The sequence below is a fragment of the Liolophura sinensis genome, chromosome 4 (genome assembly GCF_032854445.1).
Source record: "Liolophura sinensis isolate JHLJ2023 chromosome 4, CUHK_Ljap_v2, whole genome shotgun sequence".
NCBI lineage: Eukaryota > Metazoa > Mollusca > Polyplacophora > Chitonida > Chitonidae > Liolophura > Liolophura sinensis.
The window spans coordinates 1,137,336-1,159,959 of record NC_088298.1 but is presented as its reverse complement, the minus strand read 5'-3'; the positions used below and the strand labels follow the sequence as shown (position 1 = coordinate 1,159,959).

General features: G+C 45.9%; 4 protein-coding genes across 4 annotated transcripts; all 4 read right to left on the bottom strand.

Annotated features, from left to right (window-relative positions):
• Positions 1-2,865: 2,865 nt before the first annotated feature.
• LOC135464856 (uncharacterized protein F54H12.2-like) lies at positions 2,866-4,456 on the bottom strand. Its single transcript, XM_064742423.1, has 2 exons — positions 3,349-4,456; positions 2,866-3,149 (listed from the first exon to the last, which is right to left on the bottom strand). Exons 1-2 carry the CDS (start codon positions 4,454-4,456, stop codon positions 2,866-2,868), a joined length of 1,392 nt encoding a protein of 463 aa, XP_064598493.1.
• Positions 4,457-7,669: 3,213 nt separating this feature from the next.
• Positions 7,670-8,281, bottom strand: LOC135464853 (adipocyte plasma membrane-associated protein Hemomucin-like). Its single transcript, XM_064742421.1, has one exon. It carries the CDS (start codon positions 8,279-8,281, stop codon positions 7,670-7,672), a length of 612 nt encoding a protein of 203 aa, XP_064598491.1.
• Positions 8,282-8,331: 50 nt separating this feature from the next.
• On the bottom strand, positions 8,332-9,453 carry LOC135464852 (uncharacterized). The gene has a single exon (XM_064742420.1). It carries the CDS (start codon positions 9,451-9,453, stop codon positions 8,332-8,334), a length of 1,122 nt encoding a protein of 373 aa, XP_064598490.1.
• Positions 9,454-19,172: 9,719 nt separating this feature from the next.
• LOC135464851 (uncharacterized) lies at positions 19,173-22,050 on the bottom strand. The gene is made up of 3 exons (XM_064742419.1): positions 21,137-22,050; positions 20,633-20,744; positions 19,173-20,290 (listed from the first exon to the last, which is right to left on the bottom strand). Exons 1-3 carry the CDS (start codon positions 22,048-22,050, stop codon positions 19,907-19,909), a joined length of 1,410 nt encoding a protein of 469 aa, XP_064598489.1. The 3' UTR covers positions 19,173-19,906.
• Positions 22,051-22,624: the final 574 nt, after the last annotated feature.

Here is a 22,624-nt window from a genome sequence, read left to right as displayed (position 1 = left end):
GGCTTACCCTCTGCTACTTATTCCATGATTTACGCTCCGTGTTCACCCTCGTCGGTGAGAAAGACAAAGACATGCACGAGTGCCTCAAGAAAAACATCGTGGGTGGGTCGAGCATCATTTTCCACCGCTACCACGAACGAGGCGTGACCCGTATACGGGGAGGAAAGCTGTGTCAGCGCATCGTGGGATTCGATGCCAACGCGCTGTACCTGTACTGCCTGGCCTCACCTATGCCGGCAGGTCACTGCGTCCGTTGGCGTCGTCGGGACGGGGGAGAGAAGTTCGTTCCTCCGGCACAACCACCCCGTCTGGCTGAAAAATGGCTGGACTGGAAGTCACAGCAGCTGGGGGTATCGATCCGTCACCGACTCAATCACACCGAGAAGCGGATCGGCAACCGACAACTCCCCGTAGACGGGTTCGCCTACATCAACGGACAGCCTACTGTGTTTCAATTCCACGGGTGTTATTTCCACTATCACGGCTGTCACCTGAATCACCCTCGCCCGGGAAAGGTGTGCTACAACGAGCGGCGGGGATTAAGCCCCCAGGACTTACGGCGGGAGGTGGATGCGAACGACGCATACATTCGCTCCCAGGGGTATCCATTGGTGACGATATGGGAGTGCGAGTTCCACCGCCAGCGCGCGACAAACCCAGCCTTACGGGACTTCCTACAACGGTACGGTTTCCCCCTGACACAGCGACAACCCAAGACACAAGCCCAGCTCATGGAGGCTGTCATTCAAGGTCAGTTGTTTGGATTTGTGGAATGTGACATCCACGTGCCGGACCACCTCAAAGCGGACTTTGCCGAATGCCCACCCATCTTTAAAAACACCGAGGTGAGTCGGGCTGATATAGGCCCCACCATGGCAGAGTTCGCGGCTGTGAATGACATCATGCCCACACCCAGGCGTATGCTGATCGGGAGCATGTTTGGGAAGCAAATTCTGCTAGCCACACCTCTGCTCCAGTGGTATCTCGGTCGGGGATTGGTCGTCACGCACGTCTACCAAGCGATGGAATACACACCGGAGCGAGCGTTCGAAGCCTTCGCAGACGCCGTCACCCAAGCTCGACGGGAGGAAGATGTCGACCCCACCAAAGCCCTGATCGGGGAGACGATGAAGCTGTTGGGGAATTCAGGTTATGGAAAAACCGTCACCAATCAAGACCGACACGTGGATGTCAAAATCTGCGATCTGGCAAAAACACGAAAATTACTGGGGAGTGTTCGGTGTCGAACCGTCGACCCCATCGACGAGACCACCTTTGAAGTGACGAGTAGCAAGAAGACCATTCGCTACAATCTCCCCTTGCAAATAGGGTGCATGGTCTACCAGTATGCCAAACTCCGCATGCTGGAATTTTATTACGATTTCATGGCTCGTTTTTTCGACAAGGCGGATTGGCAGTACTGTGAGATGGACACAGACTCTGCGTACATGGCTTGGTCCGACCCAGACTGGGAATCCCTCGTCAAACCCGAGCTACGAGTTGTGTACGAGACCGAGCGGGATGCGTGGTTACCCCGTCGCGACCATTACGACCACGATAAGCGCACACCGGGGCTTTTCAAAGTCGAGTGGACCGGTGATGCCATCGTCAGTTTGTGTTCCAAGACTTATTATTGTTACGGCGGGGCATCCAACACCAAAGACAAACTCTCCTGCAAAGGTGTGAGCGCACGAGGTGTGGACAAGGCCGTGTACGTCTCTGTGTTGCGCAATCACCAAAGCGCGAGTGGTGTGAATCGGGGGATGCGGATGCGGGGCAATACGATGTACTCGTATACCCAACACAAAGACGCATTCACATACTTTTACGGAAAGCGAAAAGTGCTCCCCGACGGGGTGAGCACCACCTATTTAGATCTGTAGAACGGTGCTATGGATACTCTACACACCCGGCTCCTGTGGTCTTGTGCTCTTGTGATACTTCCCACGGCCCTTTTCAGGGCCAACCAACTCTTCCCGAAAGAGTACTTTCTCAATCTAAGCACTAAAAAACAAGAAAGAAAAAAAAGAAACCCCACACCAGACACAGTCTTCCCATTTTATTGTTTTTTTTTAATTGTACAATTTTTTTCATGTGTTTTATCATTCGCAGTGGTACGTACGTGAAAAAGTTAAAAACGCCTAGCGGGGGGCGGCGGGCCGGCAGCCGTAATAGCCTGACACACTGACCCGACTTGCCGTGCCTGCTACATCGTCATACATTGTTGCCGAGCGGTGCCTTGCCGGTACACGGCAGACGGCCTGGTAATAATGTATGACGCAACAATGTATGACGATGTAACAGGCGGTGAGTGGGTCAGTGTGTCAGTGTGCTATAGCTGGCCTGCATGCTGTTGTGGTAGTCCTCATCATAATAAAGAAAAAAGTCAAACCACCACGGTATGTGAGTCTCATAGTCTCTTTTTTAATTTTATTCCATACTGTATGGGGTAACAGGTCGAACAGGGAAAACAAGAACGTGGAATGCATAACACGTCGAACTGGAAAGAAAGAATGTTATTTGATGTATGTTTTACAGTCCATGGGTGTGGAAAAAAAAACGAGGGATGAATCCCAAACTGACGATCCACCCAATCGAACACCCGTAAGTCATTATCGTAGGTCGTGCACGCTGTGTCCAACGTGTGTACAATAGCATCCATGGGACGGCCTCGAGCTCGCTGGGTTAAGTAATACACACAATATTGACCGCACACGGTCGTGTCCAGACTCTGCAACCGCCGATCGTTCCACGTCCAGTGATGTGTTCCCCGGTTAAGCCAAGCGGTGATATCGGGGTAGAGGGGTGGGAGTCCGTAGGAATCAAAGTATTCGCCCCGGAGATGGGGTGGGTTAGACCACTGGTCTATGAAGACGGCGACCCAATGTCGTCCTGGGCGAAGGCACGTGTCTGTGTTAATGATGCAGGCCCAGGGGGTCCAGGGCGTCCTAGGGGTGGGGTATGAGGGGCGTGAGGGGTGTGAGGGGCTTGAGGGGGTGTGAGGGGCTTGAGGGGGAGTGAGGGGAGATGATCCCGAGGGTAGACACCACCCCCTCCCCCCACCACAGCCCGGGTAAACACGTCTGTTTGTAGCACACGTCGCAATTGTACCGTGTCCATGTTGTTGTTTGTTGTTTTGGGCTGTTCAACTGGCGAAGTCACAGAGCACGTTTCGGCTTTGGTCTATTTCTATGATATTGCTGAATTCAGCGTAGCACACCACGTTAATGGTTTCCGGCAGTGGTTTGGCAAACCGCATCTCCAGGCACAAATCCCCTTTTTGTACCAGGTTGAGTTGGTGGTCATCGTGGAGGCTAGGGGTCAAGTCGAAACAAAACAGCGTGTGACCTTCGGCGAATGTGGTGCGCTTGGTATTGTTTCCCTCGTCGTGGAACGCTTTCCCCGTGTGAGTAAAGAGGTTCATGTACGTGCGGATGAAATTCTCGTTCTCAAAGTCGGGTGTCAGGGGCTTGGTTGGAATCTGACGACCGCCAACGTACAAGGCGACGAAGTTTGTGTAGTAGTGCCGGAAACGAAACGGGTTTTTAGTGTAGTCCCCGTCAAAAGCCTTGTTGCTCACACACCCCACCACTAAACGTGTCGGTAAGCTGCCCAGAAATAGGTTTTGTTCATTGATGAGGGTGTGACCTCTGGGGACAGAGAAATACTTGGTCAGCACGCGGCGGATTGGGTACTTGGCAGGAGCTTTGGCCAAGGCTTTCAAATGCCCCAGTTGCACACCGCTGGTGATTTTCACTTTGCGCACAAAGATCAAGACCTCCTCCAAGCGAGTCTTGTAGCCGGGAGCGGCTTCATCGGACATCAAAGCAAACGAATCCTTAGCCGGGGTGAGACGGATGCGGACAGTGACGTTGTTGAGCAGGTGTCGGTGTTGCAGGAACATGTCACAATGCAGGCGACCCAGCATGTCAACCGACCGACTTTCAGCCGTGCAGTTCAGCCGATCGACAAACCCGGCGTTGGTGTCAGTCATCGTGTCAAACTTTCCTGGGGTGTCCGCATACCACAAGGCAGCAGACAGCTGGCTCTTTTTAGCCTCTTTACCGTAAGACAACAATGTCTCCAAGTAACCCCGGTATGGGTACATGTTGGTGGACGGCGTGATGAGTTTATCGTTCAGGGAGAGGTCTACCTGTCGCCACATGGATTGTATCCACAGGTTAGTCGGAGCCACCTTCTTGTCAGCCGCCACAACAGTCCCGTCCCCGTTGAGGATTTTTGCCTTCACGTACAGCATGGTGTTGGCCAAGTCCAAGTAAGTGTCTGCGTCAGCGTTGGTGATGACAAATTCTACAGGTCCCACATCACTCAGGCTGGCGATGGGGCTGTAAGCATCCCAGCGGCCTTCTCGAACGCTGGTGTCGGTCGGGGGTAAGGTCCACAAATCAAACTCACTGCTGACGGACGGGCAGCATTCGGGGTGGGGAAGAGCCATGGCTTGTGTATGTGTGCGTGCGCGTGTGTGTTTAGCTGAAAATATCCGGTGGATTCAGGGCATTCGATGTGGCTCGAGCTTTGATGTGTCTTCTTCTGGGCTTGACGGCACGTCTTTTAAGTCCCACGTGTCGGTGACGAGTGGGCGTGACGCGCGGTGTCTTCCGTTTTATAGGCTCACCCAGTAACCGCTGTCGGGCGTAGCGACTAGCTTTGACCAGCAGCTGTTTTCCAGTCGCCAAACCGCGTCGTTTCAAAGCCTGTTGTGGTGACACGCCCCCACTCAGCACGTCCCCCACGACTTGCAGTCCGGTTCGTAACGCCGTTTTGCCCAGTGCTTTTACAGCCGGCGAGGTTAACAAGGGCTGTGGGAGGAGTTTGCTGAGACCACCCAGCAAACCGTGACCGCGCTGGACAGCCACACCCCGAAACACAGGTAACCCACCTCCGCCGGCTTGTTTGGTGTAATAGTCGATGTAAGCCTGCTGTGATGCCATTATTGCAAGGGTAAAGCACGCCGCTGTCGAAAGTGAAGTGTCACCACCACTTTACCGCGTTCAAATGCGACGCATTGACCCGTGTCGTCCCTAATATCAATGTCCACCGTCGAGAAATGTTTGGACTGCACGGGGATGTATTCCACGTGTTGGAAAGTCTTGGAGACGTGCTCCCCATACTGCCCTTCCGTGGTAACCGTCCGCAACAGCGGGGCCAACGTGTCCCCCACCACACGCGGTTCGATAATGTCTGTGTACACGTACAGCGTGGGTGTGCTGATCGTTAAATCCTCGGCACCGACATACATGAGGTCCGCCGGTACCATGAGCCATCCTTAAGGTAAATTTATGAGTTGCATTAGCCGTGGGCTGAAACCAAGCCCCAGTGGTTTCTCAAACCGCACGCTGTATTTCCGCTGCATATCGTCGAACTCAAACGTTAAGTCCCCGGCGTGCTCCTGGAGATCGCGGATCTCTGTCTCGCTTAACAATTTGGTCAACCCCCAGGCCAGGTCTTCGGGTGTCGGGTAGTAGCCGGCTGGTAATATGAGCTTATGCGTACTGTGGTGCGAGTCTTTTGGGGAGTCTATGGTATACCACACTTCACCTGACCGCACGTTAAACCAGGTCCGGGGATACTGTATTTCGACCAGCCCACATTCCCAGTCACCTGTCAAATGGATGGGGCGGGGTAATTGGGTGGTGAAACGCGTCAAGGTATTGTTGGGGAAGTAGTCCAGCGAGCTGTTACCGGGTAGCGTCACGTAAAACATGGTGTGGGTGAGATGATCTCCCTCAGGTGGACTGATCGTTTTGTCCTCTGGTGCCTGTATTTAATTAATAGGGACTCCACCTGAGCGGGCGTATGATAGATGAAGCGGGCCGGAGTTCAGGTCGCTGGCCTCGTCGCGTCTTCTTGGGTCGCTTTAATGTGGTGTGTGTGTGGAACTAGAGGTGGTAGTGGAGGGCCTGGTTTTTTTTTATGTTGGCTGGTCGGGGTTCTGGCGATCGGGGGATTCCCCAGCTCGGTCGGGGGATTCCCCAGCTCGGCGGGTGTGCTCATTTTTTCCCGCACCCAAGCCCGGTAGTGATCCCGGGTATTGAGCGCTCGTGTGAGGGGCTAGGGGTGGTAGGGGTGGTAGGGATGGTAGGGGTGGTAGGCTGGAGGGTTTGGGTTGGGGTGTCTAACATCGCCTTATCCGCCTCGCTCAAAAAACGACTAGCTGTGGATTTGGCCTGAGGTGGGATCGAACTCGGTCGCTGCCCGATTTGGTATTGATCTTGAAACGTTCGGTACCGTTGAAGGGTGTGGTGATATCCTGTCGTGGAGGATCGAGGCCATCTCTTGATCGAGCGTGTTGAGGGCTTTCACCGTACTGGGGACGGGGTATGGGGAGCTGGGGTGGGCTGGAGGTGGATGGGCTGAAGGTGAAGATCGTGTGAGCGTCTCTAAGAGCCGTGGCTCGACCAAGGCCATTTTCTTGGCGTGCTGCATTACCTGCCACCAGCTATAGCCTTACTAGTGACACCCTTAACGACACCGCCGACAACACCCCCGAGAACGGCTGGTACAATGGCTTTGGCGAGGAGAGGAGCGAGAAGCAGTGGCAGGAATCCACCACGTTGAACAATGCGTCCTTTCTTATGCAGGGGAACACTTTTCTTCACCAAAGTGCGAAGACCCGTCTTGTGTCGCTGTAACTTCACCTTCTGAGCCGGCGAGAGTGGGACGTTTCCATTTAACACATTCTTAGCACATTCACACAAGCACCGGAGTAATCCTGGATCGTTACCCCGCAGCACAGCCTGACGAATAGAGGGGGTGGCTCGCGCGAGCAGGGTTAATAAGGGACCGTAACGTTGGAGACGGTGTGACCTCATCACGGGTCGTCGTCGTGAGAGCAACTGAGGTGATAGACTGTGTGTTCAAAGTTTTATGATGACACACTGACACACTGACCTAGTCACCGCAATAATGCACTGTTTTACCAGTCCGTCAGCTGACACGTCAGCCAGCCCACCCACCAGCCTACCCACCAGCCAGCCAGCCAAAACAAACTGATGTGGTAGATTGTAGGTTCAAAGTTGGTGTTATGACTTGGGGAGATAGGCGTGTTGAATCTCCCCGGGGAAAATGTGGGTGCAAAGTCGCAGGTGATCGGGTGTGGTTTGCTTGAAATCCACCAGCAAATACCCGTGAGGTTCAGCCGTGGCATCTTCAAAGGCCTCGCGCACGTACTGTGTCCGCCCTGGAGCCATTTGTTTAGCGATCGTGGTAATTTGGGATACATCTCGCGGGTTTTTGAACAGCACCAAGTAGTGTGCGTTCAGACTGATGGTCCGATGGTCTTTGGTTTTGTTAAACAAATTCTGCACGATGTACACCGCGCTGATATTGCGGTGGTGACTGCCTTTGGTGAAGAGTTTTGTCACGCGATCGTCGGCTTCAGCCATCAAATCATCCACGACGACTAACGTCCGCTCCCCCGGGTCGAAACTGGACGGGCTGGGCACACCTTCTTCAAACTGAACGTGAGGTAACGTGGTGTACAATGGCTGCCACTCCCCGTAACACCAGACGTTGCGTTGTGGGGGTGGATGAATGAGAGGTGGAGCGTGTTCCACTAACCGTTTCACAAACACAGACTTCCCAGATCCCGTCGGGCCGCTGACAATGCAGGTAAAGGGATGCTCCCATCGCGTGTCCATGGGTAGAACTAGCTCTGTCGGCGGTTTGGATCGTCGTACGGGTGGGGGTGGTGGATAGTGGGGGGAGTGACGGCAGGTGATGGTACCTGTGTCGCCTGCGTTGCCTGCGTTGCCTGTGTTCCCTGTGTTGGCTGTGTTACCTGTGTTACCCGTGTTACCTGTGTTGTGTTAGGGGGTAGATAGACAGGTGTGGAAATGATACTAGGTGTTGGTGTGGTGGGGTGAGTAGGGGTGGGTGAAGGGGGTGAGGAGTTTGAGGAGTTTGAGGAGAGTGGGTGCCGTCGGTGTAGTGTGGTTGTGGTGGGTGTGGAGGGTTGTGACGTGGGAGTTCGATCCCAGCTCGGGGTAATGGCGCTAGTGGCAGTGACGGCGTTCTCGGTATTGTCAAACCGACGGGCGATTGACGGTGGTTGGGGTGGCGATACAGGTGTCCCAATCCAGCGGAAACGCGTCTTGTTTAATTGTCCTCGTAGATATTGCAGGGTTGACTGGTCTTGGAGCAGTTGTAGGCTGAGTTCCGCAGCCAATCCACCCACTAAAGCACCGATGTACAAGAGAACGCCCAGTACGGCTGCTACGGTCCCTTTATTCTCGCGCAAGCCTTGTATACACCGATCCATCCCTTAAGGCAGGTCAGTCGGAAGTGGTAGCGACCCCGTTAGCCTCGGGTTTAAATACGTTTCACGTCCGTGGCCGGGACCCAAGAATTAAAGCTGGGTGGATAACCGACCCACTTCACCCAATAGTACAGTTTCCCGCGCCGCCGCTCCCTTTTTAAGATCTTCTCCACCTGATAAAACTTATCCACCGCGGCTGTCACCGGTTGGAGTTCGGTTTCGTAAAACGTCCCTAGCAATTGATCCCCGTTCAAATCCTCCAGTGTGTACACAGCAGGCTGTCGAGGGTGGGAGCGGACGATGCGGAACATTTCCGTGCTCCAATTCGGCAGGTATGATTTTTCAAATTTCCCTTTCACTTTACTGATATGCACGAGATCACCGGCCCGATACCGGTGGATCGAGCGTTTGTGTGTGGATGGACCGTACAAGACTTGCCGGACTTCCTTCTGGTTCTGGGGAGTGACGTCGATAGGGGCTCGTCGTATGCTTCGGTGGTAGGCTTGATTGTAACCGCGAACCAGCGCCGGTAAGGCGTCCAGGTAGCGCCGAGTGTTGTGAGCGGTGAAATATTTGTACATGCGACCTTTCAAAGTGCGGTTGAACCGTTCTACCACGGAGGCTTTGGTTTCGTTAAACGTGTGAAAGAAAAACACCCCTTTGTCCTTTAAAAAGGCTTGAAACGGTCTGTTCAGAAACTCTTTCCCCTCGTCCGTTTGCAGGTACAACGGTCGGCGACCCGTCTTGAAAATCTGTTGAAATGCCTCGATCAAACGAGCCCCGGTTTTGGCCCGGAGTGGGATCACCCAGGCATACTTGGAGAGCACATCGATGCAGGTCAGTAGGTAACGGTTGTTGTCATTCTCTTTGGTGAACGCTGTCATGTCGACCAGGTCCGCCTGCCACTGACTGTCCATACCCCCAAGCACCACTCGGTTACGCGGGTAATGGCGGCGTGCAGGTCGGTGGAGTGTGTACGTGTCCTGCTGAGCCAGCCAAGCCGACACGTGGGTTCGACTCACTTTGAGTCCCTGTTGTCGAGCTGCCTTGAGCAGGGGTTGAACCCCGCTGTAAGCCGCTGGACTGTCCGGGTTGTAATACAAAGCATGGAGAGCGGTATCGATCGGGTTTGAACCACGGCCCGGCGTGATTGATTTTTTTTTCGTGCGAGGCATAGTCCGCCACGTCGTCCTTGCTGCTTGGTGTCTGTTGTGTGTAATGAGTGAACCCACCTCAGACCGCCTATATATAGTATAGAGTGGCCCTAGCCTGACACACTGACCCAGTCCATATAAAAAGAAAACACAAAAACACCGGGGATGGATTCCATAGTAAGGTAACAGTATTATTAGTATTCTTTACAGCAATGTACAGGTCTGTAACACGGAGCGTTGATAGACCTCTGTTAACGTGGGATGAGCAATCTCTACGTAATACGCTTGAATAGGTCGGGAATCCTCGACATGCTGACAGACGTCTTCAGTGTACGCTTGCAGCACCTGCAGTCGTCCCCCGTTCACCCTACCATCCGCAAACATACTATGAAGTACACTTGTGTAGCTTTGCAGGTCGGTGACGACAGCTACCCAGTCTTTCCATTGCGGCGTTGTACGGAGCTTCGCCAGGCTAGAAAAGACATAAAGAAGACACCGTCGTCATTCTAATGCCATCACCGACCGAACCCTAGCCACATCAATCAAACGATAGATAGATAGATAGATAGACTATCCCTTCACCAACAGGTAAAGACAATAACCAACACCAAAGACCAGGGTCGTCAACCTGAAAACTTTTTTTATTTATTTTTTCGAACTCGAACAGTGAACAAACGAATGAACGAATAAATACATGCTGTAAGTGTCCATTATTTTGGTGTCACGGTGAGAAATGTCTCGTGATGATGATTGTATCGCCAATATGAAAGTCCTGACACCTGGTCAATGTTTATAACGCGCACCACCCTAGTCATCTCCTGTAAAAAACACACATAGGTAAACACAAAACGAGAATGTATGAAGGGAAAAACAAAACAAACAAAAAAAAAGCTGGGTAAGGGTGGTGCGGTTAAAACAAAAACACACTCACTCGGTCATCGTAGCCTGGGTGGCCTGGGTAGGCTGGTTGGCTTGGTTGTTAGGCCGGATTGTAGGCTGCTTGTCAGGTGCAGAGAGGTTGTTGGCTGTCATCAAATACTTTACGTACATCTGGGCGAATGCCGGGTTCAATTTGTTGATCGGCGTCTCATTTAAAAACTGCCGCAGTTGGTCTTTCACACTCTTCTCCACAGCCCACGGGAGGGAGGCTGCCTTACGGGCCTGGCGCATGAACTTGGCCAACACAGTTCCCTCTTTCAGGTAACGCATACGGGCCTCGTCCACGATACTCAGGGTCAGCTCTCGGTTCTCCAGCAAGGGGGGCCGGGGAGGAGATGGATCACTCGCGGTGTTGGTGGATTGTCGACCGTACACATCGCGCTGTAACTTGAGGAGGTGGGGTTGCGAGAGCTACATCGTAAGCTTGCCACAGCAAGGCTGTTAGCGCCGTCTCAAGCTCAGGGTTTAACGGATCCGCCTTTTCCACCTTTTCCACTGGGATGTCGGGGATGGTGGGGGTTGCAGTAGCAGCAGTAGTCGCATCATCGGCAGTCTCCCCATCAGCAGTCGTCACAGCAGCTGTCACAGCTTACGTAACCTCTTCTCGCACGCTGATTGGTCCGTTTTGCGGGCCTCCCATTGGGCCGTTTTGGGGCAAATCCGGCTCACCCATTGGTCCGTTTCGGCGCCAGGGAGCTCTTTTCGAGCTGTCCCACTCGACTTTACAAGCCGACGTTTTGCCTCTTTTTTTCTCTCTTTTTTCCCTATACTGTTATACGGTTATACTACCTATCCACGCGGAAATTCACCACGCGCTGATTGGTTCGTTTTTTCTTACGTAGCCTCTTCTCGCACGCTGATTGGTCCGTTTTGCGGGCCCCCCATTGGGCAGTTTGGGGGTAAATCCGGCTCACCCATTGGTCCGTTTTGGCGCCCGGGAGCTCTTTTCGAGCTGTCCCACTCGACTTTACAAGCCGACGTTTTGCCTCTTTTTTTTCTCTCTTTTTTCCCTATACTGTTATACTATACACTATATCACACTCGTCTATACACATACGCCCCGCGGTGTGGAAAAAACCCACAACTGAGGGGTGACGTCACACCTACCAGCCCTTCGGGCTGGTAGGGTGTGACGTCACCACCACATCACCTCAAAAACAAATCCCCAAACCTCAAAAATGAATCCCCAATACCGAACGTCACCCACATTCTCAACTACTAATAATGTTACACTAATATTTATATAATTAACATCCTGAATATACATACTCATTCCATTTCAGTTTATCACCTGGAAGCCTATTCTTTGTGCTATGTGAAATACTCTGTGCGTTTTACAATCACAGAAGTACAGATTTATTTCCTAAAATTGTATAAATGTGTAAGATGTCTACATTTCTTACCAGGTCGTTGTCGATGTCAGGTCCACAAGTTTGGGACTCTGTGGCCCTCAGCCCTGTCACCCCTCCCAGAATCCCCATCCCTCAATACAACCATCTGAAACAGAATAAAATATGACATGATTACTAAGACATAATTAGTTACATACTTTATGCAATTAGTAAAAAATGGACTTGCATTTCACAACAGCATGCTTTGATATTCTTGATACAGTTGCTGACTATTTCTGTATACAGCAGGACTGCTTTTACTGATATCATTAGTGTGAGATTACATTTACCATGACATGTTTCAATACACATTTACAGACAAGTTATATGGGAATACTACAAAGGCCATTTCCAGATAATATTAACACAGCCTTTTTGTTTACAAGCAACTAAAACTGATCCTTACCGTTGCTTTACTCCCGCTTTCTACCTCATGCGCAATCTTTCTTTTTCCTTTCCCTTTCCCCTTTCCCTTCCCCAGAACTACTCCTTCCCTGTTTTTTTCCCCACTACTGCCTACACTAGATTCCCCCCGCTACACCTTCACTCCCCCCCCCCCCCCAGTTGCCACATTCAGACCACCCCCCACCAATACTTGACTACTACCCCACTCTAGCACCCCCAGCTACACTAACGCCTTCCAAAATGTCATCACTAATCCCCTCACCCTTATTCTCCTCTACTGATACATTTACGAAACCTAATCCCCCAAATCATCTAAATCCCCCACTCTTCCCCCAAGCAGAAAAATCAATTTCTTCCATCAATTGTAAAAAAAAAAAAGTCAAATTATAACCAAATAAATTTTAAGGTTACTGCAAGTATTATTTGCTATTATTTGCATTGGATTGTAATAACATTTTAACCATCTAGAGAACACTTTTGAAATTTATAATCGTGTGTATTGCATAGCATTACCTTCATTTTATATAATCTGCATTGAACATTTAGTGAACGTTTGCAGTAAACAATATTTTAAATCCGTGATATGAGAGTGGTAAGGCGATACTTCGGTCAGAACACACAAGTGAATACAAATAAATCAATCAACCTGAATAACTTTATTCAAAAACGTTCTAACCAAACATAAAGTAACCATCAACAGCAGCAAAGAGTCTACTAACAAAAAAAAAACAAAGATGTTTCTAAAGAACAAACTTAAACAAATCTTGAACAGAGCTTTTGGACACCTTCCTTTCTGGCCAAATGGAGATATATCCCCCTGAAGCCCCATGTCGGGACTCCAGGGACTTTGTAATGGCCTGGCCCCTGTGGGTTTGGGCAAGGCCTGATCTATTATGTCCAGTTTTTCTGGTTCTACACGTGAAAAGAGAAGATTTGGCCCAGGTTATTTATTTTTATAAAATATGGAGAATGGTTTATTGTAATAATCTGACATAAAGAGAATGACATTTTACTTATGTGTAAGAATGATATATTTACTCCAATTGCCAGGATCTCCACCAGATACTTTCGCCCGCCATGAAGCAGGTGGCAGACAGAGGAGATTTTATCTCCGAGGACGGCACAGAAAACTTTGGTTTTGACATTCTAGTTGTGTTGCCGTCCTCGTCGAATAGAGTAAGGTATTCTGAAATAGAGAAATAGATTAGAAAAAAATATTAAGATGTATGACAGTCTAATGAAATTAATTTTAAAATGGCTGTAGAAATATTAAGACCATCAATAATACAAATTATATATCACATTATTGAGCATGGCAAAAAAAAAAAAAAAAAAAAAAAAACTACGGTTGAAACAAATGCTGAATGCTATTTTAGTAGGCCAATAATGAACATACCAGTTTCATTCTCCTCTGCTAGCCAGCTGCTTCAAAAACTGCGGGCGGTGCATGGTGCTACTGTGAAAAAAAAAATGAAAAAAATTGTTTTTTTCTTTCATGATGATGATTTCCTCGTTGCATCGGAAATAATTTTGTCTTGTATACTGCCAGTTCAGAACATTTTACTTTACTTTTATATAATCTGTGATGTGACAGCAGTGAGGAAGGGGTTTTATAGTACATACACATGTATCAATAATCAATAAATACGCAACTGAAATCGTAATATAATGTAAAATTTTTATGAATATATAGAAATGTACTGGCAGTTTATTTCTAAAGCAACGCTTATAGAAACTTGTCTCAATAGGCAAACTTGCATTTATGTATACAATATTCTTGAGTGTGGGGTAAAACACCAGTCATATAAATAAATCAAATTTATGCAAAAAATTTGAAGATACTAATATGAAAACACTAAAACACAAAACCACAGGTAAATAAAGTACACATCTTAGATCAGTTCATGTTGATTTCTACACACTGTATTTCAACCCCAAAAAAGTACAGAAATAGATGCTGAACTATATGTATACTGATGTTGATTGGGGGAATATAGCAAAAAGACCATGTTTGAAAAAGTGTACTTTATTTAAATGTGGCCATAACCTGAAGAAACATAGTAAAGTTCGCTCAATCTTGTAATATTTATAATTTATTTAAAACACTAAAATGAAAAGTTAAACAATTTTCTATATACAGTAATTTCTAAATAAGTATTATATAATGAACACGTTATTTATAAATGTAAATATTTTACAATTAGTTATAAATATTTGTATTGCACTATTATAAATACTATGTGTAAAATAAAAATTTCAGTTATATACATATCTCATATAATAATAAAATAAATCAATAGCATGAGTATTCACCCCCCCCCCCCTCCCTTTTTTTTGGGACAAGGCAGAGGACAGAGACTGTAAGGCGAGAATTGGCCAAAACATCAGTTTTTCAGCAATACCTTGACCGATAAGAAACCAATTTGATGGAGGAAAATAACTTATGGAGGGAACCAACTTGTTGGAGGAAATGGTCAAGGATACTCCATCAAACGCCATCATTTTAAGTTTCTCAAATTTTACAATGAGTATAACACTCTCATTGGCAGGTATGGACATAGCGTTCAAAATCTCTGGCGATCTGCATTGTGATCAACCACATAGACGGCGCTGTTATCCCTGTGTACATATCTATCACCTACATGGTATTTAACAACATAGATGGCGCTGGTTGCCTAGTGTAACCGTCTATCTTGTGTCATGTGTAACATCATAGATGGCGCCTGTAGTAGCATGAGATCTTTACATATTAACGGAAAGACGTAGGCTAATCATCCGTTACTTTGAATCATAATCTGATCGGTTAGGGTCTGTAAATCTCGTCATTTCCAAATTGTATCTAATACCGCTTAACCTGGGGCTAGGGGCCGTAAAGGTAGCAAAGCTAATTACATCAGCATGATGCCTTTACGAACAGTTACAATTAAAGCGCGACTGAGATACTTATTTAGCTGTTTGTTTGACATGGAACTCATTCACGGACTACGAATTTGAACTTTGATATGGAATTCATGGCTGGAATATTCATTGTCTGCCCGGCATCATTGAAAACTGATGAGCGCTTCTCTCTTGTGTGTTACCCGGCTTTATTTCTTATTTGTATAATTTCTTACATACCTTTGTCTTCGGGAGTTAGTATTAAACGTTGTTGTGGAAATGGATATTGTGATTATCTACTTGGAACGCCCTTTACGGACTACGAATGGTATAGGAATGTCGGACTGGACGCTTATATTAAAATATACCATATCTTAATTATTTTTATAGGTTCTACAACATATTTTATGTGGTAAAACTCCAGCAGCTTAAGAGGAAACCAAAATGACTAAGGGTTGGAAAAAGGAGCTGTTTTGCAGATAATTCTGATTATTCTGATAAAAACAGAAAAAGTGGCAGAAAATGCAAAACTATATTAACTGCAAACTAGGACTTTCTAAGGAGGTTCCTAAGTTTGCAGTTAATGGCAGTTTTACATTTGTGCCACTTCTCCTGTCTTTGTGACGGGGGCACTGAGTGCACATCAAACACATTTGTTTGATGGCACTCAAGCGTCGAGGGCTCAACGCGGCCTTCCCTTGCTTTGAGCAGTCAACAGCCCTACCAGACAGCTCCCCCCCCCCCCCCCCCGGAAAAGTTCCATGGTCAATGTCGAGGCAAAAATCTGTGGATTCCCTACGGATTCCACCATTGCCACCACACTATCCGGGATGACGCACAAGTCATGCGTAAAATGGCAATCATCCTTATGCGCACCAAGCCTTAGATGCTGCTTAGCAACACCCACCTCAACAGGAGATGGCATCTCTGGAGGGGTGGAAGGCAGTGCAGGGGACAACTGAGGAAGAGGCAGGTGGGGAGGCAAGGACTCTGCCTTTTCCCTGTCTCTCCAGCAACCCTGGCAGTATTTCAGCCAGCTCTTGCTTCAGCATGCCCTCAAACCTCCGATGTATTTCTTCTGTGTAGGAAAACCAGTTCCTGCCAAACAATCTCTCGAATCTGGTCCGGCAACAGAGGGATGACGTCAATTTATTGTGTAAATATGTATAAACATTTAGCAAGAAGATTGGTTGTTTGAAAATCATTCTTGTTTTCAAAAAGGTCTACATGATAACTAGGCGCATGATAAACTATTTTGTGAAACAACCTCTTTTCGGGTTATGGCAAATATATTCTAATCCAATATTGCCCTAATCATGAACAATAATGTTACATTAATATTGATGTAATTAACATCCTGAATATACATACTCATTCCACAGTTTATCACCTGGAAGCCTATCCCTAGTGCTATGTGAAATAGTCTGTGCGTTTTACAATTACAGAAGTACAGATTTATTTCCTAAAATTGTATAAATGTGTAAGATGTCTACAGTTCTTACCAGGTCGTTGTTCGATGTAATGTCCACAAAGTCTGAAACTCTGTGGCCCTCTGCCCTGTCACCCCTCCCAAAATCCCATCCCTCAATACAATCATCTGAAACAGAATAAAATATGACATGATTACTAAGACATAATTAGTTACATACTTTATGCAATTAGTAAAAATGGACTTGCAGTTCACAACAGCATGCTTTGATATTCTTGATACAGGTGTTGACTATTTCTGTATACAGCAGGACGGCTTTTACTGATATCATTAGTGTGAGATTACATTTACCATGACATGTTTCAATACACATTTACAGACAAGTTATATGGGAATAATACGAAGGCCATTTCCAGATAATATTAACACAGCCTTTTTGTTACAAGCAACTAAAACTGAACCTTACCTTTGCTTTACTCCCGCTTTCTACCTCATGCGCAATCTTTCTTTTTCCTTTCCCATTCCCCTTTCCCTTCTCCCGAACTACCTCGCTTCCCTGCTTTTTCCCCACTACTGCCTACACTAGATTCCCCCGCTACACCTTCACTCTCCCCTCCCCACCCCCCATTGCCACATTAAGACCACCTCAACCAATACTTGAATACTATCCCACTCTAGCACCCCCCAGCTACACTAACGCCTTCCAAAATGTCATTACTAATCCCCTCACCACTATTCCCCTCTACTGATACATTTACGAAACTTAAATCCCCTAAATCCCCCAAATCCCCCCACTCTTCCCCCAAAGCAGAAAAATCAATTTCTTCCATCAACTGCAAAAAAAAGCAAATTATAACAAAATAAAGTTAAAGGTTACTGCAAGTATTATTTGCATTGCATTGTAATAACATTTAACCATCTAGAGAACACTTTTGAAATTTATAATCGTGTGTATTGCATAGCATTACCTTCATTTTATATAATCTGCATTGAACATTTAGTGAACGTTTGCAGTAAACAATATTTTAATCCGTGATATAAGAGTGGTAAGGCGATACTTCGATTCAGAACACACAAGTGAATACAAATAAATCAATCAACCTGAATAACTTTATTCAAAAAAGTTCTAACCAAGCATAAAGTCACCATCAGCACAGCATTAAAGGGTCTACTAACAGAAAGAAACAAGGGTGTTTCTAAAGAACAACTTAAACAAATCTTGAACAGAGCTTTTGATACCTTGTATTCAGGCCAAATGGAGATATAGCCCCATGGAGCCCCATGTCGGGACTCCAGGGACATTGTAATGGCCTGGCCCCTGTGGGTTTGGGGCCAGGCCTGATCTATTATGTCCAGTTCTTCTGGTGCTACACATTGAAAAGAGAAGATTTGGCCCAGGTTATTATTTTTATAAAATATTGAAAATGTTTATTGTAATAATCTGACATAAAGAGAATGACATTTTACTTATGTGTAAGAATGATATATTTACCTCCAATTGCCAGGATCTCCACCAGATACTTTCGCCCGCCATGAAGCAGGTGGCAGACAGAGGAGATTTTAATCTCCGAGGACGGCACAGAAAACTTTGGTTTTGACATTCTAGTTGTCTTGCCGTCCTCGTCGAATAGAATAAGGTATTCTGAAATAGAGAAAATAGATTTAGAAAAAATTATTAAGATGTATGGCAGTCTATAGAAAATTAATTTTAAAACGGCTGTAGAAATATTAAGACCATCAATAATACAAATTATATAATCACATTATTGAGCATGGCAAAAAAAAACCAAAAAAAAAAACTACGGTTGAAACAAATGCTGAATGCTATTTTAGTAGGCCGATAATGAACATACCATTTTCCTTCTCCTCTGCTGCCAGCTGAAACTTGTCTCAATAGGCAAACTTGCTTTTATGCATACAATATTCTTGAGTGTGGGGTAAAACACCAGTCATAAAAAATAAATAAAATTTATGCAACCAGTTTGCTTCAGCAGGTTATTTTGAAAGAATAGACAAAATTGTCTCCATTTTTAACCTACATTCGACCGTGAACCGCTAAAAAACAAAAAGGTACTGTAGGCCACTTGAAGACCAGCGCTGCGATATTTATTTATACCATTTTACTTTAAAGTTTAGGTTATTTTGTACATGTTGGATGTCAGCATAAGGTTATGTGAGATTGCCCACCCTGCTGTATTCGTAATTTAAGATCATGTGAACAGAAGGCGGGGCCTAAATGTGCTTGTGCGGAAAACCCGTAAGTTGTTTTCAATTGCTCGAAGGAAGGGGGAGTTGACGAGTCCAGAATTATACATGCAGTTGTTATCATAATGAGTAATTTGTGTTTGTATCTGAACGGCTTTGAAAAAAGAGAACCGAGTCGGATGAAGTTCATTTTGAACGTAAATGGCGGCGAGAAGCTGCGGTACCCGTGAAGGTTTATTTCCAGTATTTTTTTTCAGGATTAAATGTACTATACATGGCACAACGTAAATACACATGCTCGTAGGCAATTGCTGGTTCGTATTTAAAGAATTATTTTGATTTTAAATATATGTGTGTCACTAAATTAATTGAATACTGATTGAAGGCATTACGTTGTGCAAGCCTCTGGGCTTACACTTTTACACCGGCAGTTTCGGCACACTAGATCGGAGCTTACAAAAACTTTTATTGGTCCTGCAACGTATTAGGGTTATTCCAAAAAATAGCGGAAATCTCACCATTATTGTTAATTCACGACAAGTGCAAAGAGAGCTATTCAGTTATGTTGAATGGTTGCTGATATGACGTGTAACGAGTCTAAACGACCTGCAGCGAGTCAACAATGTTATAATTAAATAATTTTGCATTATTGTCTGGCCATCTTTTTGGTTTTGTCATTTCCGTAACATTGATTGAATAAGATCAAAACTTCATATAACATTATCCACATTGTTTATTTCTCTTTTTAACACAAGGTACTGGTTTGCCAACTAGAAAGGCACAGCTCGATAAGCATAAATCACTCCAATACAATCACCATTGTGCAAAAAACTGCGCATGCTTCATGAGATCCGATTGTATAATGGAATTACGATACAATATTCAATCTTGGAAACCACGATTCACGGCAAACCTCAGATTTCAACAATGGGTTATTTTATATAACGCAAATGAACGAACACCCAGGCCTTGTCTTTGGTCTTTTGTTGTTTCGTGCGATTTTAGAGTTATAATAAACACACATTACGGTAATGACAATCAGTTACGGTAATGATAAGTAATTACGGAAATGACATCAATCCGTTAGATCTGAAGAAACAATAGGTCTACGTAGTCCCTCGAACTGGATACAATGATTTTGAATGAAGAAAAAAGCAAAACTCGATGAAACGATATCGAGTAGAACAAATCGTCAGCGGTAATCTCAGTGAATTCGCACTGCTAGAAATCAGTCCAGGTCCATTTCTGATTCTATGAGACGCCAAACACGTTTGTCAGTTTCACAGTGGCGCTTGGTGACCGGTCTTGAGGGATCCCGAAGCAATGTAACGACATCTCCTTTCCTGTACCATACTGCGTCGTCAATCATTGGCCAAAAGTACCTATTTTTGCCAACACAGTGCATAACCTGGACCTCCATCTCCTCATCATCGTCCACTGTCAAAACAACGCCTGGATATGGCCTACCGTCGTACTGTACAACGCAGTACTTTGAAACCAAACTCTCATCTACAACATTAACTTTGATGAGTTTTAGTTGTTCAGGGGCTTCGTTTGGCTCATCGGACGTCTCAGTTGGACCAGATGGCTGGTCTGCACTTGTCTGCGAGATCTGAAATGAAAAGAGAGTTGAATGCTGGTGAATACAAAGTTTATAGATAATTATCCACACTGGCTTGAGAAACCCCTATCTATACATGTATACATGTATATATATATATATATATATATATATATATTAAACCAGATATGGATGGAGAATTTTCATCCACAAGAGGAAAAAATTATATTGATTATTTTTTTTTCACTCTTGTATTCTATTGAGGTCAGTGGTAGTGTGTATTACGCGCAGATTCAAACTGACACCAAATCAGAACTTAACGTAACCTTTTAGACCATTTCTGACAGCAAACAACTTCTACAGAAAACTGTGGATAAGTCTATAAATACATACCTCAACTGGGAAGGTGGCAGTAGTTAGTCCAAAGCAGTCACATACAGTAGGTTTTTTGCAGAAACAGGACAGAACTCTGTGTCGCACTTCTCCAGGATGGACTGTTACAACCAGAAAAAAAAAAACTTTTAAATAGTCCAGTTTGCATTGTTTCATACAACTTGGTTTCTACCATATATGGACTGCCATCAACAATGAAAGATCTTCATGAAAAACTAATAATTTAATCTACGTATTACTACAAAATTATATCGTAACAGCTGATTTTATTTCACGCTTTAACAATTAAGGGAGTTCCTCACTGGGCGAGAGAGTTTACGCCCTTGATGGCTGCAACTCTCATGCCAATATTAGGTCCCTCTTACGAAGGGCGGTGGTTTACTTCGGCCTCTCCCGGTTTCTCCCGCACATAAACAGTGTCGAACCGTGATACGAGTTAGACATTCTTGGTACGACTGTAAGCAACTATCGATCCATTATAAAACGAGCTTTGTTATATATACCTGGTGAATCTGCATTGTCTTCGAAAGAGGCCGTAAGTCAGATGGAAGCTCAGATTCCAATGAATCGACGATTTCTTCTGAAATCAGGAACAGCTTCACACTGGTGTTCACTTTGACCAGTTCCGCCATGAGTCCCTCAGCATTCACGATGTCTTTGCCTTGAACACTGACCAGCTTGTCTGCGGTACGCTTGATGACAGCACCGATACCGTCTGCCGCACCTTTGCCATGGCCTGCTTCTAAGAAGTTCCAGGTTCCTTCTCTAAACCCATGTTGAAAAATCCTATTTGAAAATAGGTAAAAGTTTTGTTTGTTCCTGTACTGCGTAGTTGGGCCGTCGCTGATAAAGTGGATGACATTGACATTAGGCTCTAACTCTTTAAGGTGAAGAATGACCGGCTGGAGATGAGCCCATATTGCCGCCGGAGCATGTTTTAAGCTGTCCGACATGGTGCAAAAAGAGTAAGTCTTTGACCTGGTATAGGCGACCCCAGTATGCAGGGTTATTTGCCTTTGCGACGCCTCAAAACGCATACTCTGAATTTCCTCAGAATATTTGCAGTTAAAGTTCTCGGAGAAGTTAATATGTACCATAACTTCTTCGTCTGTAAGCTGATTCTTTAAAAACCTTAGTGCTTTGTATTGATGGGTTATGTTGAAGATGTGACGACTCGCCCTTTGGATGTCGTTATTCAGTTCAGTTGCCAAGGTTTCCAGTGTTCCATATTCACGTTCCTTAACGGTGATGTTGGTCACAGACACCTTAGTCTCACCATTCACTTTCTTTCCCCACTCCTGCCTCTTTGTTTTCCATGCTGTCCACGACACTTGTTTACCTCTATCAGTGAGATCAAAATCCAGTTCTTTGCTTTCACAGTTGGGACATTCCCTGTACATACACGCTTTCTTTTGCATGTCGCAAGTAATGTTACACAAAGCAATGTCAATACTTGATGAAGAGATGACTTTTAGTTGATGACAGGCTTCCATCTTAAACTTCAAATTTTCATGAATTCTGCACTGGCAAGTTTCTCTCTGTCTTTTGCCGTTGGTTTCATGACATGAAATGGTCGTAGGGAGCAAAAGAGACTGTAAGATATTTTGCAACTTTCCGCCATCCGAAATTTTGAATGGAAAGCTAGAAAATCATCTGACATCAGGCGGATTTGGCTTTTTACGCCCAGCCTTGTTATTGTTGACTTCTTTCCCGCCTTCATCCGGCTGTTATCATCGCGACTCAGAAAGGCAACAACCTTTCCCTTCAGTCTGCACGGTCCATTTGGTTTCCGTCTCTCTCTTACCTGCCCACCCCGCCTTGCATTGAAAGAGTGTGTTGAAAAGCCCAGTTTCTTCCTGGCAAACTCGGCCAGTTTAAGCTTCTTCAGTGTTTTATATGTACAGACTATACTTGACACCATCTTTTTCTCTGCTTGACTTTTCGACAGCATGTACCTTGACCTAATCCGTTGAATAATAGCTTGATTTATCA